Here is a 17,493-nt window from a genome sequence, read left to right on the forward strand (position 1 = left end):
CGTGTCCAGCTGTGTGTGACACTATGGACTGTAGCCCGCCAGGCTCCTCGGTCCATGGGATTCTCCAGCCAAGAATACTGGAGTGGGCTGCCATGCCCTCCTCCAGGGGATCTTCCCAACCTGCGTCTCTTAGTCTCCTGGATTGGCAGGCAGGTTCTTTACCACTAGCACCACCTGGGAAGCCCAGTGTGGTTACCAGGTGAACACAACTGCATCCTAGAACTCGGATGCATCCTGGTTCTCTCAAAGGAGCAGTTCTTAATCTTGGTTGAATAGCTTTAAAAAAATACTACCTAGAAGGGTGGGATATGAGGTGGGTGGGAGGGAGGTTCAAGACAGAAGATAAACACACACACACACACACACACACACACACACTCATAGCTGATCCATGCTGTTGTATGGCAGAAACCAGCACAACATTATAAAGCCATTATCCTCCAATTAAAAACTTTATTTCTAAAAATACTAAAAAAAATACTGATGTTTGGGCCCACCCTCCTTTGAACAAAAGAAAGTGAAAGTGAAGTTGCTCAGTTGTGTCCAACTCTTTGCAACCCCGTGGACTATAGCCCACCAGGCTCCTCCATTGATGGGATTCTCCAGGCAAGAATACTGGAGTGGGTTGCCATTTCCTTCTCCAGGGGATCTTCCCGACCCAGGGGTTGAACCCAGGTCTCCCGCACTGCAGGCAGACACTTTAACCTCTGAGCCACCAGGGAAAGGTGAACACAAAGGTGAACACAAAGGTGAACACAAGGTATCCCTCCTTCCAAAGCTCTGGGGACAGGGCCCTGCACCTATATGTATAAAAAGAGCCCCCACCAGCCTCTTGATGGTGACACATGTCACAATGTGTAGTTAACATACAGAACTGGTAACCTTCAAGTGTTTTTAACATATACAAGTATAAATGGCATTAAAGACTTCACACAAGTAATAGATGGGAAACATAGTGGATTGTCATTAATAGAAATTCATATGTGAAAATTAAAGGACCCTGTCATTTTTAGGTCATTGTCATAGAGAATGAGCAAAACCTCTCTTGGTGAATAGATGGGTCACGGAATTCTAATAAGAGCATCATCATGATACAGCTTTCAAGAAATCTCCATGTACTGAAAGCTGGCTACAGATGCCCTCATTTTCCAACATACTTACTCTCTGTAGGTAGTTTACTCTTCCAACTGCACCAATTTTTCTCGTGTAATTCATAAATCCGATATTGCCTTCAGTGGAAGCATAGAACTCATTAATGTGAATATCCCCAAATCTCCTGATGAATTCTCTCCACACATCTGCTCGTAAGCCATTTCCCATTGCCAGTCTGACTTTGTGGTCACGATCATTTGGTTTCTGTAGCAGGAGAAAGAAGAGACCAAACTGAAACATCTTGGGAGGCTGTACTTGCATATTAATAATGGCCTTTGTGTTTCTACATATTTATGTTGGTTATGAATTGACCTTAGTGCACGCCTTTATTGTCCCCCACACATATTATACCCAACCCCTCACTCCCATCACAGCATGGGCCGACACTGGGAACTTAATAGCCGAAAGACTTGTATTTTCCCATTTTGATTTTTAAGAGGTGATATGAGACAACTGGACCGAAAACTTAGTGATGCCAGTATTTAATCCCCATCCAATCTGAAGCCTGAGTCACATGTTGTTTTCCTTCTAAGTTTTATATTGAAGTATAATTATTTTACGATGTTATGTTAGTTTCTGCTGTACAATGATGTGAATCAGCTACATGTATGCATATATCCCCTCCCTCTTGCACCACCATCCCACCCTTCTAGGTCATCACAGAGCACTGAGCTGAGCTCCCTGCGCATGTTGACGGTTCTCTTGATGAGGCTGGCGAATCTCAGTGAATTGTAGGTGCCATGGGAAGCGGTCTGTCAGAGAGGGACACAATCTGAAGCTATAGTCTTCACTTGACAATGAAGAAGAAAATGGGAACACAGTCCAGGGAGAGAGAGAGGATCATTTTCCATAGAATCAGTCAAGAGTGCTCCCGTGAGGGCCTGATGGGACTGGACAGAAGACTCTTGCTCACGCATTCATTGTCTAGAGAGACCAGGTGATCACAAGAGCAGGTGGAGGGGAAAAGGGGGCGGGAACTGGCTTCCAGCTGCCTCAGGTGGCCTGGAGGAATATGCTTTGCTATAAATAGAAATCACAATGGAAAAGCTATTTTGAATACACAACTGAAAGCTGAGCTTTATCAATCAGCAAGAGAGGTGGATAAGAACTGGGCTGTTTTCCATTCAATCACATTTATGAGGCCCTATAAATATCCCCGAACCTTAGGTAATTTTAATGATATTTTATATTAATGAGACATTTGATTGAGGTCAGGCGATCACAGCTTGGAGGGAGGGGCAGGTAAATTAGTATAATTTTAACTTGCAAAATGTGTAGCTCGATGACCTTTGAGAGAAAACAGGATGGAGAGAGGTGAAAGTGCTAGGTAACTATGGCTCTCCTCTACTGTCAAATATGAATGTCTTTAACTGAACAGCGATTTGCTTAAAAGAGCAGACATTCTGAAGAGCATTTCTACATTATTTCTTACTCTGTGAAATCACTGTGAAATGATTTTGGAATAAGAGACCCTTTTTGGGAAAAAAAAAAAAAAAAACTGTTTGCAGTGAGAGGCTGGCAGTTCTCTGACAAGGGGAGAACCTTTGATCCGGTGATTAAAAACTGAACCAAACAAAACTTGAATGGTTTCCATGAGAGAGGTGTCAAGGAGCCAGTGGAGCAGTGTGTGAGCATTTAATTTTTAAGTAGCTCCTTGGTCAAAATTCAAGTGACAAAGTTCTTTCAGGAGATCTAACCAGAGAGGTGGACAATACCTGTCCCTAGTTAAAAGCGGGCCCCTTGTGCAGTCTTATGAGGAGGAAATGTGTAGGCAGAGAGACAGACTAGGGGCTTCATGCCAGTAGTTCTTTTTTTTTAGCCCCACCACATGGCTTGCAGGATATTAGTTCCCCAATTAGGCATCGAACCTGCACCCTCTGCAGTGGAAGTGCAGATTCTTAACCCCTGGACCACCAGGGAAGTCTGAGCCAGTGGTTCTTAACCAGTGTATTGAGAAGTCTTACCTGAGAGGCCTTCTGAACTTGCACGAATCTACTTGTTCTGAGTGGCAACCTATTCTCTTCAGCTCTCTTGGTCCCTAGGTTACTTGGATCCCTTTTATAATTATCAAGTACCGATAAGTCAGGATGGGCTTTGCAGGTGGCTCAGTGGTAAAGAATCCTTCTGCCAATGCAGGAGACACAAGTTTCATCCATGGGTGGGGAAGATTCCCTGGAGAAGGAAATGGCAACCCACTCCAGTATTCTTGCCTGGGAAGTCCCAGGGACAGAGGATCCTGGTGGGCTATAGTCTAGAGGGTTGCAAAAGAGTTGGACATGACTTGGTGATTAAAACAATAACAACAGCAGTCAGGACACCATACAGCTGGTTTGCCAGGGGCAGTCCTGGTTTACACCTGTTGTTCCGATGTGCTTCTTAGCGACACGCCTTCTGCTCTCAAATGGCCCTGTTTGGATAGTGACTTATAAATAGGGTCACCTTGTCTATAAGGCACTATTCCTCAGCAAGGACTGTCAGCTTGGCAGAGACTATCCTTGCCCCAACACTGGTGTGCCTCACTGCCACTCTGAGAATAAAACATTAAAAATATTTGCTTAAAAATAACCACCTGACTTGGTCCCAAGGCCTGTGTGAGAAGTTCAAGAGTAGCAATTCAGAATGTAAACCCGAGACCTTATTTCTTCTACATGCAGACCACCATTGCCCTCTTAGTTCATTTCTTTGTCTAATTAGACTGTAAGCTCCTTTGAGTCCAAATTTCTCTATATATCGTCCATAGTGCCTGGTCCTGTGCTTTGCATAGAGTATAATTCCTGTAGTAAAAGAAGACATAACCTCCACCATGAAAACACCAGCCATCCTGTTCAACAGTTCACAGATGAGACATCCACACCAGGGAGGGCTTAGGATGCAGGAGGCTGCAGCACTCTGCAATGTGGGAAGTGGGCTGGCCTCACAGGTGCATCTGTCACCTGCAGGTGCCAGGTAGCTGGGCTCACAGTCACAATACCACCTGCTTAGTGTTCATCATAAACAGAGAGATCCAATTACACCTGCAAAAGGGATTAAGGCTGTAGGCTGGAAATGTTTGAGAGTTCCTGGAGCCTTTGGAGATGTCTGGTTCTCACCTAAGCTTTTGATCACCAGGGCCTGTGAGTAGCAGTGTTTCTCTTTTTGGAATTTCCTCATTACCAGAGCCACTCCCCAAAGGAACTGTATTTTAGGTCAAGGGTCACCTGCTCATTTGTTTTTTTAAACAAAGATCAAACATTCTATTCCACGTTACAGGTGAGGTGCAACATGCAAACACACCTGGGGCATTTTAATCCACCGCGGATTGAATGACTGATGAAGGGTCAGAGGTCAGGGTGTTCAGAGAGGGTGAAGGGTGCCAGGTAATCAGAGGAAGCATTAGACTTTTATTAAGGGTTTTGCTATGTGTCAGGCAATTGCCCTGTATTATCTTAAGGTCCGAGGGAGCCCTACTGAAATGTGAGAGATAATCAAGTATTTGCCTCAGATTACAGTTGAGGAAACAGAACTTCGAAAAGTTTAAAGTAATTTGCCCAAGATCACACGGGTAGAAACACAGTTGCTCCAAAATTCAAATCCAAATCTATATGACTTCAGAGAGCATGCTTTTCCTTAGTTAAAAAAACAGCAACACACACACACACACACACACACACACACACACACACACACAGAGTTTAAGAACCCAACAGTACTGAAAGGCTTTTATATGAAGAAATGTTATTCCATTTATCTGTCTTCATCCTTTGACTCCAGCCTACTACCCAGAGGCAGATGCTTTTAATGCTTGTTGCTGCTGCTTCTCACCTCCATGTTTCTAAACGAAAAGATCTGCTATCTTTCGAGTAAATACTTTAGACATTATTTACTGATTTCCCATTGTGCTGGATGGGGATTAAACTCTCTCTCAATTTTCCAATATCACAATTTTTGGTTAAAACAATATTTAATGTTCACATTATTCTGCCCCTAACTCACCACTGATGAACTCAGTAACATACTATGAACAAATTCTTGAACAAATGTTTGTTTTTCTTAGGAATAATTTCCTCCCTGCCCATTTGCTTGATTTTCTTAGTTTTTATTTGTAGTTCTTTCCTTATCCTCCAAAAGCATCTAAATACAACGATACTCCTTCTAGCAGATGATATAATTTCCTTTTTTTCCATTTTTCTTCCTTTCATCCTTTTGTTCCAATCTGGACTAGTTGTTCTCCTGGCCTAGGAATATCCTTTGTCTCTTTTCCCTGGATCCTGGGTCTTCCTTTTTGTTTTTTTACTCTCCTGTTTGGATGGAATATTTTCTCTAGGAACTTCCTAAAGGAGGGTATACAGGAGGTAAGGTTTTTTTTTTGAGACTTTGAATGTCTGAAAATCTTATTTTGCCCTTGATTAATAATTTGGTTGTATATAAAATTCTAGATCATTAATAATGTTTACTTAGAATTTTGAAGGCACAGCTTCCTGTGTCTTCCAGCTTGAGTGTTGCTGTTGGCAAGTCAAATATTTTTCATATAGAATCCTCTCTCTCTTTTGATAGCCTTAAATAACATCATAGTGTAGTTTAAGCATTAAAAAAAATTCCACTCATTTTCTTAGGTACTCAATTAGCCCTTTCAATGCATCCTTCAGTTTTGGGAAGTTTTCTTGTGTTATTTCTTAATCATTTCCTCCTCTCCATTTTTGCTATCCTTTCCCTAATGTCCTGTTAATCAGATACTGAATCTTTTGGATCCTCTAATTTTCTTATTTTGTCTCCACTCATGTCTATCACTTTATCTTTCCTCCAATTTTCTGTAAGATTACTCAACTTTATCTGGCAACTTTTCTATGGATTAAGTAATTTTTAAATCTTATTTTTCAGGAGGCATTATTTTGGCTTTTTTAGTAGCATACTATTTTGGTTTATGGATATAATGTCTACTCTAACATTTCTGAGAATATTAATTATTGATTTCTGGAAGTCTTCTCCTACTGTCTGAATTAATGCTCTTTCTTCTTCTTTTTTAAAAATGATCTTTCCTGTTAGAGGTTTTCCTTTGGAATCTGTTCATATTTAGGAGTAAGACAACCCAGGTGGCACTAAGTGGTAAAGAACCCGCCTGCCAATGTAGGAGACATAAAAGACGCAGGTTCGATCCCTGGGTTGGGAAGATCCCCTGGAGGAGGGCATGGTAACCCACTCCAGTACTCTTGCCTGGAGAATCCCATGGACAGAGGAGCCTGATGGGTTACAGCCCATGGGGTCACAAAGAGTTGGACACCAATGAAGCAACTGAGCACGCACAAGGCAACAAAAAGATGCTTGAGCTGCTCTGTCTAGTGAAGTGGCGGTGAGCCAATGTCCAGTTTCTTTTCTGCGAAAGTTTAGTTCTCCCTAAGAATGACTCCCTAAGATGGCTGGATGGCATCACCAATGGAATGGACATGAACTTGGGCAAACTCCAGGAGATGGTGAGAGTCAGGGAAGCCTGGCGTGTTGCAGTCCATTGGGTCGCGAAGAGACAGACACAACTAGGAGACTGAACAGCAACAACAAAGTATACCTCTCCTCCGACATCTTGCCTGCAAGCATCACTTACTAAAACAGTTCTGAAAGCTGTGCAGGGGAAGGCAGCTGGTCAGTAAGTAGACAGTTACTCAGTCTCTGCTCTCAGTGCCTCAACCCCTGCCCTCCTCTGCTCCTAGGGTCCTTGAGAAGTTCAGAGCTTCTCTAGGTCTTCCCCAGACAGTAAGTCTCCTGTCTCTGATAAAAGATTGAGAGAGGTTGACCATGCTGCTCAAATGGTCAGAGTTCAGACCTGCTGCCTCCAGAGTCCTTGCTCTTAAGCACTACATTAAGCCTGTTGAGCCAAAACTGAACTCCTACCTTAGGGTGGCTTGTGCATTTCTCCCTAGTCCTCTGCTTTACCAAGGGAGCTACTGGACATGACCCAGGAGAGGGAGGAGAAGCATCTTCTCAACATTGCCCCAGATTCTCCTGATGAACCAGGTCATTCTGTGGATGGGTGTCATTTGGTTCATATGCTTAGCTAGGGTAGGAGTTGCCTCGCTGATGTCCAGTGCCTGGGGGCTGACGGTAGAGTTAGCTGCTCCAGGATCAGCCAATTTCAGAAGCTTGAAAGCTGAGGGCATTTCTGATGATATTGATGCAGAACCTTCCACCATCAGTTCTAGTTTATATCCACTTTTGCTATTATTGCTGCAAATGGCAATATTTCATTATATCATCTCCTCTTTTTTAACTTTTTATTTTTTAGTGGAGTATAGTTGATTAACAATGCAGTGAAAGTTTCAGATGTACAGCAAAATGATTCAGTTATACATATACGTGTTTCTAATCTTTTAAAAATTCTTTTCCCATTTAGGTTGTTACATAATCTTGAGCAGAGTTCCCTGTGCTATAGAGTGGGTCTTTGTTGGTTATCCATCTTAAATATAGCACTGTGTACATGTCGATGCCAAACTCCCTAGTTATTCCTTCCCCCGCTGGCAACCATAAATTTGTTCTTTAAGTCTGTGAGTCTATTTCCATTTTGTAAATGAGTTCATTTATATATTTCTTTTACGATTCCATATTTAAGTGATAACAGAGGATGTTTCTCTTTCACTGTCTGACTGACGTCACTCAGTATGACACCCTCTAGGTCCATCCATATTGCTGCAAATGGCATTATCTCATTCTTTTTAATGGCTGAGTAATATTCCATTCCATACATCTGCCACATCTTATCCATTCCTCTATTGATGGACATTTAGGTTGCTTTCATGCCTTGGCTATTGTAAACTGCTGCAGTGAACACTGGGGTGCATGCATCCTTTTGGACCATGTTTTTCTCTGGATATAAGCCCAGGAGCAGGATTGCTGGATCAAACGGTAGCTCTATTTTTAGTTTTTTAAGGAATTTCCATACTGTTCCCCATAGGGGCTGTACCAATTTACATTCCCACCAACACTATAGGAGGGTTCCCTTTTCTTCACACCCTCTCCAGCATTTATTGTTTGTAGATTTTTTTTGATGATGGCCATTCTGACCTCTATGCTACCTCATTGTATTTTTGATTTGCATTTTCTATACAAAAGATCATAACATTTTAAAAAACCTTTAACTGAAGGTTTATCGAGATGACTTTGAGCATTTCTTACAATACTAACAAGTATTTTCCAGACAAACCAGACCAGAACTCAGGGGTGGGGTAAATCAAGGGCAAACAGAAACTCCAAATCTCTTTCCAGATTAGAGGTTGTCCATGTACTACTATTATACACCAAATCATAATATATTTTGATGATGTAAAACCCCAATGAAACTGAATGCTTTCCAGCATCTGAGACAATATTAATAAAAAGGAAATGTGGAAGTGTGTGTATGGGTATGAACCTGAAAAAGTGACATACGAACATGTTTATTTTCCTCAACTCGAAAGGTGGCTCCCCTTAGAACTAACAGGAAAAAAAACCTAACATGCTCCCTCCCTCAGGAGACTTCTAACTGACATTGAGGTGTTTTTAAGGCAGAGAAGAAAAGTCAAACAGCGGGCCCTATATGGATTTCTGGGGTTTGATACAGAGGCATGCAATCTTCCAGACCAGGTGGAATATGCATGTGAAAAACAGAAATTGCTATGGGAAAGGTCCTCACCCAACTCATAGCTAATTATGACCCTCAGGAATCTGTTGACTCTGCTTCATGAATTAGAATAATGTGTGCTAAGCCCAGATATTTTGGGGGAACACATTACTTCCCTCAAGTCAATTATATATCTTTCAGGAGCAAGAATTTAGAGGTTCATTCAGCAAAATTTGTTGATGCCTAGAATGTGCCAGATATGGATCTCAGTGCCAGAGATCTGGCAATCAACAAAGCCCTGGTGCATGGAGCTTTCATTTAACTGGAGGAGAAAGACAACAGTCAAACAAACCTGCACTGTGTCAGGAATGACAGTGCCACAGAAAGCAGTAACCCATGAGATGCATGGTAAGGGGCAGCAGGACGGTGTGCTTGAGAATCAGTAGGAAGGATCTCTCTAATGAAGTGCCATGTGGGCAGAGACCACATGAAGTTAGAAGGGAAAGAACTAAGGCAAGAGCGTCTTATACTTCTTTACGTCACACTGCTTCTGTTACAGGCATACCCTGCTTCATTGTGCTTTGCAGATACTTCTTTATATTTTTCAAAAATTGAAGGTTGGTGGCAAGCCAGCATTGTCAGATGATGGTTAACATTTTTAGCAATAAAGTATTTTAAAATTAAGGTATATACACTGTTTTTTAAAGATATAATGCTATTGCACACTTAAAAAACTACAGCATGGTATAAACATAACTTTTATGTGCACCCGGAAACCAAAACATTCACGTGACTTGCTTTATTGTGGAATTCGCTTTGTTGTGATGGTCTGGAACTGGATCTGCAATATTTCTAAGGTAGCCTATATATAAACTGAACATACTGCTACTGCTAAGTCACTTCAGTCATGTCTGACTCTGTGCGACCCCATAGACAGCAGCCTACCAAGTTCCCCTGTCCCTGGGATTCTCCAGGCAAGAACACTGGAGTGAATTGCCATTTCCTTCTCCAATGCATGAAAGTGAAAAGTGAAAGTCAAGTTGCTCAGTCGTGTTCAACTCTTCGCGACCCCATGGACTGCAGCCTACCAGGCTCCTCTGTCCATGGAATTCTCCAGGCAAGAGTACTGGAGTGGGGTGCCATTGCCTTCTCCGAAACTGAACATAACTGGTGCTTATAAATAGCAGTTGATCAACTTAGTGATCCTTTGAGTTTGTTTTCTTTTGATGAGTAAAAGGATTAAAGAAAGTAGAATCTGGTGAGTTTATTGCATTGTCTAGTTTAGTGGTCCTAACGAAGGGTTGATTTTGCCTGCCAGGGGATATCTGGCAATGTCTGAAGACATTTTGATTATGATGACCTGGGAGGATGGGGAGGGTATCACTGGCATGTCCTGCGTAAAAGCCAAGGATGCTATTAAACATCCTATGGTGCACGGGATAAATTCATACAGTAAAGAATGAGTAGGTGCAAAATAATGGGTGTAAAAAATTGGGACCTTGATGTGGTCCCAGGCAGGCTGCCCTCTCTGATGAGAGCTGAGAACCTGGGCAGAACGAGCTCTTTCAAACAACCCCATCAAGATATGTGGGTATCTACAGGCAGGGCAGATCCACAGTACTTGGAGTCATTACCTTGGGACATCTGTTCTAAGCTTGGTAACAGATTTGGTCAGATGGTTCCTAAGTTTATTCACTAAGCAACATTAAGTAAAAGTTTTCTGCATGAATGTGTTATAAGAGAGGGCAAGGCAATGAGATGTGGTCCCATGGGAGGCATGAAGACCAACACTTGCAAAGTGACAAGGGCCACAAAGGAGGAGAAAACAAATGAGGTACAGGAAGGAAGCAATGACTTCTGTTTGGGTGACTCACATGAGTTTAACATGCGAGGTATCACTGAAGCTGGGCTTTAACAGTGAGTAAGTTTAAACAAGTAGAGAAGGAAGCAGAGGATATGCTGGTAGGGGGTAAGGTATGAAAACAGGTACAAAGGCAGGGAATAACGTTATCACAGCAACTTTGCTTTGTGTGCATGCTCAGTCAGATCTGACTTTTGTGACCTCAGGGACTGTAGACTGTCAGGCTCCTCTGTCCATGGAATTCTCCTGGCAAGAATACTGGAATGGGTTGCCATTCCCTTCTCCAGGGGTCTTCCCAACCCAGGGATCAAACCTGTGCCTCCTGCTTGGCAGGCAAATTCTTTACCACTGAGCTGCCTGGGAAGCCCTATTACAATGACTGCCATCAAGTAATGGCTTTCCTGGTGGCTCAGACAGTAAAGAATCTGCCTGCAATGCAGAAGACCTGGGTTTGATCCCTGGATCTGGAAGATCCACTGAATAAGGGAATGGCTACCCACTCCATTATTCTTGCCTGGAGAATTCCATGGACAGAGGCGCCCGACAGGCTACAGTCCATGGAGCTGCAAAGAGTTGGACATGACTGAGCCACTAACACACTAACCAACAAATTCCCTATGGTAGGTGTGCTGCCAAGAACTTTATAATGAAAAACTATAGTATAAACTGAAAACTGATATATGAGAAGCAGTTGAAACCTAGCATGATCCAAAGTGACTTGAATTCCCATCTTAAGCATTTCAAAAAGATAATGCAACATAGGGAGTGTTACCTGAGGACAGTTGCATAAATATCGAAGCAGTTCACCAATATACTGAATGACAGTGATGTTATATTTTCTGCAGTCATCCCAAAACTGGCTGGCTGAAAATTTGGTCCGCAAAACAAGAGTAGCACCTAGCGAGAAGGAATAGAAGGTACCAATAAAGGATTGCTACCAAAACAGTCCCAAGTTATATTTTTCACTTTTGATATTCATATGTGAATTACATTCATAAACAAGTGTTAGGGACCAACTATATTCAATGCAAAAAAAAGAATAAGACATGGTTTTATTCAATAGGAGATTACAGTATAGTGGGGGAGAAGACATAAGGTTTTCTAGTAAAAGTCAGCTTGCAATAAATAAACACAGTCCAGTGAAGCCCTAAGTGTGTGTGTGTGTTGGGGGAGGTAGATTAATTTTTCCTGGGCAAGGGCTGAGAAAGACATATTTTAAAAAAGGTAGGATTTGAATTAGGTCTTGAGAAATGAATATGGAGGAAAACTGAGAGACTTCCTGGCAGAGGAAAAAACATGAACATAAAGATAGGACAGTCGAGAAGGTTGGGGGATGGCCAAGATTCAGTTGGTCTGTGACCAGAGTGGTGAAAGGTGAATGGGTCAAAGGAGCTGAACCTGGAGAAGAAGCTAGGGTTGCAATTCTGGAGAGTCTGCACGTGTCTTGAGCAAGCAGGAGATAGTCTTCTATGGTGGATGGTATAGACAGAATAATGGTTCTCAACACATCCACATCCTAATCTCTAGAGCCCATGAATATGCTACCTTACATGACAAAAGAGACTATGTAGATGTGGTTAAACTAAGGATCTTGAAAAGGGGAGATTATCCTTCTCCGTGGGAGGGCAGACAGATTGAAAACCACAATCACAGAAAACTAACCAATCTGATCACATGGACCACAGCATTGCCTAACTCAATGAAACTAGGAGCCATGCCGGGTAGGGCCACCCAAGATGGATGGGTCATGGTGGAAAGTTCTGACAAAACGTGGCCCACTGGAGAAGGGAATGGCACACCACTTCAGTATTCTTGCCTTTAGAACCCCATGAACAGTAAGAAAAGGCAAAAAGATAGGACACTGAAAGATGAACTCCCTTGGGTCGGAATATGCTACTGGAGATCAGCGGTGAAGTAATTCCAGAAAGAATGAAGAGATGGAGCCAAAGCAACAACAACACCCAGTTGTGAATGTGACTGGGGATGGAAGTAAAGTCTATGCTGTAAAGAGCAATATTGCATAGGAACCTGGAATGTTAGGTCCATGAATCAAGGCAAATTGGGAGTGGTCAAACAGGAGATGGCAAGAGTGAACGTCGACATTCTAGGAATCAGTGAACTAAAATGGAATGGAATGGGTGAGTTTAACTCAGATGACCATTATATCTACTACTGTGGGCAAGAATCCCATAGAAGAAATGGAGCAGCCATCACAGTCAACAAAAGAGTCTGAAATGTAGTATTTGGATGCAATCTCAAAAACGACAGAATGATCTCTGTTCGTTTCCAAGGCAAACCATTCAGTATCACAGTAATCCAAGTCTATGCCCCAACCAGTAGTGCTGAAGAAGCAGAAGTTGAACGGTTCTATGAAGACCTACAAGAACTTCTAGAACTAACACCCCCAAAAGATGTCCTTTTCATTATAGGGGACTGGAATGCAAAAGTAGGAAGTCAAGACACACCTGGAGTAACAGGCAAATTTGGCCTTGGAGTACAGAATGAAGCAGGGCAAAGGCTAATAGAATTTTGCCAACAGAATGCACTGGTCATAGCAAACACCCTCTTCCAACAGCACAAGAGAAAACTCTACACATGGACATCACCAGATGGTCAACACCGAAATCAGATTGATTATATTCTTTGTAGGCAAAGATGGAGAAGCTCTATACAGTCAGCAAAAACAAGACCAGGAGCTGACTGTGGCTCAGATCATGAACTCCTTATTGCCAAATTCAGACTGAAATTGAAGAAAGTAGGGAAAACCACTAGACCATTCAGGTATGACCTAAATCAAATCTCTTATGACTACACAGTGGAAGTGAGAAATATATTTAAGGGACTAAATCTGATAGACAGAGTGCCTGATGAACTATGGATGGAGGTTTGTGATACTGTACAGGAGACAGGGATCAAGACCATCCCCATGGAAAAGATATGCAAAAAGGCAAAATGGTTGTCTGAGGAGGGCTTACAAATAGCTGAGAAAAGAAAAGTGAAAGGCAAAGGAGAAAAGGAAAGATATGCCCATTTTAATGCTGAGTTCCAAAAAACAGCAAGGAAAGATAATAAAGCCTTCTTCAATGATCAATGCAGGAAATAGAGGAAAGCAATAGACTGGAAAAGACTAAAGATCGCTTCAAGAAAATTAGAGATAGCAAGGGAACATTTCATGCAAAGATGGGCACAATCAAGGATAAAATGGTAGGGACCTAAAAGATGCAGATGATATTAAGAAGAGCTGGCAAGAATATACAGAAGAACTATACAAAAAATATCTTCACAACTCAGATAATCACGATGGTGTGATCATTCACCTAGAGCCAGATATCCTGGAATGTAAAGTCAAGTGGGTCTTAGGAAGCATCACTATGCACAAAGCTAGTGGAGGTGATGAAATTCCAGTTGAGCTATTTCAAATCCTAAAAGATGATGCTGTGAAAGTGCTGCATTCAATATGGAAAACTCAGCAGTGGCCACAGAACTGGAAAAGGTCAGTTTTCATCCAATCCCAAAGAAATGCAATGCCAAAGAATGCTCAAACTACCGCACAATTGCACTCATCTCACACGCGAGCAAAGTAATGCTCAAAATTCTCCAACACAGGCTTCAACAGTACGTGAACCATGAACCTCCAGATGTTCAAGCTGGATTTAGAAAAGGCAGAGGAAACAGTGTTCAAATTGCCAACATCCATTGGATCATCAAAAAAGCAAGAGAGTTCCAGAAAAACATCTACTTCTGCTTCATTGACTATGCCAAAGCCTTTGACTGTGTGGATCACAACAAACTGTGGAAAATTCTTAAAGAGATGGGAATACCAGGCCACCTGACCTGTCTCCTGAGAAATCTGTATGCAGCTTAGGAAGCAACAGTAGTAGAACTGGACATGGAACAACAGACTGGTTCCAAATAGGGAAAGGAGTACATCAAGGCTGTATATTGTCACCTTGCTTATTTAACTTATATGCAGAGTACATCTTGGAATGTGAAGTCAAGTGGGCCTTAGAAAGCATCACTATGAACAAAGCTAGTGGAGGTGATGGAATTCCAGTTGAGCTGTTCCAAATCCTGAAAGATGATGCTGTGAAAGTGCTGCACTCAATATGCCAGCAAATTTGGAAAACTCAGCAGTGGCCACAGGACTGGAAAAGGTCAGTTTTCATTCCAATTCCAAAGAAAGGCAATGCAAAAGAACACTCAAACTACTGCACAATTGCACTCATCTCACATGCTAGTAAAGTAATGCTCAAAATTCTCCAAACCAGGCTTCAGCAATACATGAACCATGAACTCCTTGATGTTCAAGCTAGTTTTAGAAAAGGCAGAGGAACCAGAGATCAAATTGACAACATCCACTGGATCATGGAAAAAGCAAGAGAGTTCCAGAAAAACAAAGCCTTTGACTGTGTGGATCACAATCAACTGTGGAAAATTCTGAAAGAGATGGGAATACCAGACCACCTAACCTGCCTCTTGAGAAATCTGTATGCAGGTCAGGAAGCAACAGTTAGAACTGGACATGGAACAACAGACTGGTTCCAAATAGGAAAAGGAGTACATCAAGGCTGTATATTGTCACCCTGCTTATTTAACTTCTATGCAGAGTACATCATCAGAAATGCTGGGCTGGAAGAAACACAAGCTGGAATCAAGATTGCCAGCAGAAATATCAATAACCTCAGATATGCAGATGACACCACCCTTATGGCAGAAAGTGAAGAGGAGCTAAAAAGCCTCTTGATGAAAGTGAAAGAGGAGAGTGAAAAAGTTGGCTTAAAGCTCAACATTCAGAAAACGAAGATCATGGCATCTGGTCCCATCACTTCATGGGAAATAGATGGGCAAACAGTGGAAACAGTGTCAGACTTCATTTTTGGAGGCTCCAAAATTACTGCAGATGGTGATTGCAGCCATGAAATTAAAAGACGCTTACTCCTTGGAAGAAAAGTTATGACCAACCTAGACAGTATATTCAAAAGCAGAGACATTACTTTGCCGACTAAGGTCCGTCTAGTCAAGGTTATGGTTTTTCCTGTGGTCATGTATGGATGTGAGAGTTGGACTGTGAAGAAGGCTGAGCGCCGAAGAATTGATGCTTTTGAACTGTGGTGTTGGAGAAGACTCTTGAGAGTCCCTTGGACTGCAAGGAGATCCAACCTGTCCATTCTAAAGGAGATCAGCCCTGGGTATTCTTTGGAAGGAATGATGCTAAAGCTGAAGCTCCAGTACTTTGGCCACCTCATGCGAAGAGTTGACTCATTGGAAAAGACTCTGATGCTGGGAGGGATTAGGGGCAGGAGGAGAAGGGGACAACCGAGGATGAGATGGCTGGATGGCATCACGGACTCGATGAACATGAATCTGAGTGAGCTCTGGGAGATGGTGATGGACAGGGAGGCCTGGTGTGCTGCGATTCATGGGGTTGCAAAGAGTCGGACACGATTGAGTGACTGAACTGAACTGAACAGAGTATATCATGAGAAATGCTGGACTGGATGAAGCACTAGCTGGAATCAAGGTTGGTGGGAGAAATATCAAATACCTCAGATATGCAGATGACACCACCCTTATGGCAGAAATCGAAGAGGAACTAAAGAGGCTTTTGATGAAAATGAAAGTGGAGAGTGAAAAAGTTGGCTTAAAACTCAACTTTCAGAAAACAAAGATCATGGCATCCAGTCCCATTCAGTTCAGTTCAGTTGCTCAGTCGTGTCCGACTCTTTGTGACCCCATGAATTGCAGCACTCCAGGCCTCTCTGTCCATCACCAACTTCTGGAGTTTACCCAAACTCATGTCCATTGAGTGGTGATGCCATCCAGCCATCTCACCCTCTGTCATCCCCTTCTCCTCCTGCCCTCAATCCCTCCCAGCATCTGAGTCTTTTACTTCACAGCAAATAGATGGGGAAACAATGGAAACAGTGACAGACTATTTGGGCTCCAAAATCACTGCAGATGGTGACTGTAACCATGAAATTAAAAGACAATTGCTCCTTGGAAGAAAAGTTATGACCAACCTAGACAGCATATTAAAAAGCAGAGACATTACTTTACCAACAAAGGTCCATCTAGTCAAAGCTATGGTTTTTCCAGTAGTCATGTATGGATGTGAGAGTTGGACTATAAAGAAAGCTGAGCACTGAAGAATTGATGTTTTTGAACTGTGGTGTTGGAGAAGACTCTTGAGAGTCCTTTGGACTGCAAGGAGATCCAACCAGTCCATCCTAAAGGAGATCAGACCTGAATACTCATTGGAAGGACTGATGCTGAAGCTGAAACTCCAATACTTTGGCCACCTCATGCAAAGAGCTGACTCATGTGAAAAGACCCTGATGCTGGGAAAGATTGAAGGTGGGAGGAGAAGGGGACGACAGAGGATGAGACGATTGGATGGCATCACCGACTCAATGGACATCAGTTTGAGTAAACTCTGGTAGTTGGTGATGGACAAGGAGGCCTGGTGTGCTGCAGTCCATGGGGTCACAAAGATTCGGACACTACTGAGCTACTGAACTGAACTGAACTGATTGGGAGAGACCAATGTAATCACAGGGGTGTGATAAGAAGTCAAGAAGGTCAAGGGTTGTAGGACAAAGCATGACAAAAACAAAAGACGTGAGTGAAATGCTTTGAAGATGAAAAAAGGGGCCACAAGCCAAAGAATGTGAGCAGCCTCCAGGAGCTAGGAAAGGCAAGGAAATGGACTCTTGCCTACAAGCTTCCAGAAGGAATGTAGCCTCACTAACATCTTGACTTTTGGACTTCTGACTTTCAAAAAAGGGAGAGAATCAACCTGTGTTGTTTTAAACCACAAAGTTTGTGGTCATTTGTTACAGTGGGAATAGAAAACTAATATGATAGGTAAAAACAAAGTACCTATCATATTCAACCTAACATAAGCATGAAATGTAGA

General features: G+C 42.4%; 1 protein-coding gene across 1 annotated transcript in view; it reads right to left on the minus strand.

The window, feature by feature from the left end:
* SLC27A2 (solute carrier family 27 member 2) overlaps positions 1-17,493 on the minus strand; it is a 52,878-nt gene that overhangs the window by 12,707 nt on the left and 22,678 nt on the right. The window contains exons 4-5 of the mRNA XM_052647053.1: positions 11,350-11,474; positions 1,162-1,356 (exon numbers count right to left, since the gene is read on the minus strand). Of these exons, the coding sequence (XP_052503013.1) occupies positions 1,162-1,356; positions 11,350-11,474 (320 nt within the window). The remainder of the gene's footprint in view (positions 1-1,161; positions 1,357-11,349; positions 11,475-17,493) is intronic.

Source organism: Budorcas taxicolor, chromosome 10 (genome assembly GCF_023091745.1).
Source record: "Budorcas taxicolor isolate Tak-1 chromosome 10, Takin1.1, whole genome shotgun sequence".
NCBI lineage: Eukaryota > Metazoa > Chordata > Mammalia > Artiodactyla > Bovidae > Budorcas > Budorcas taxicolor.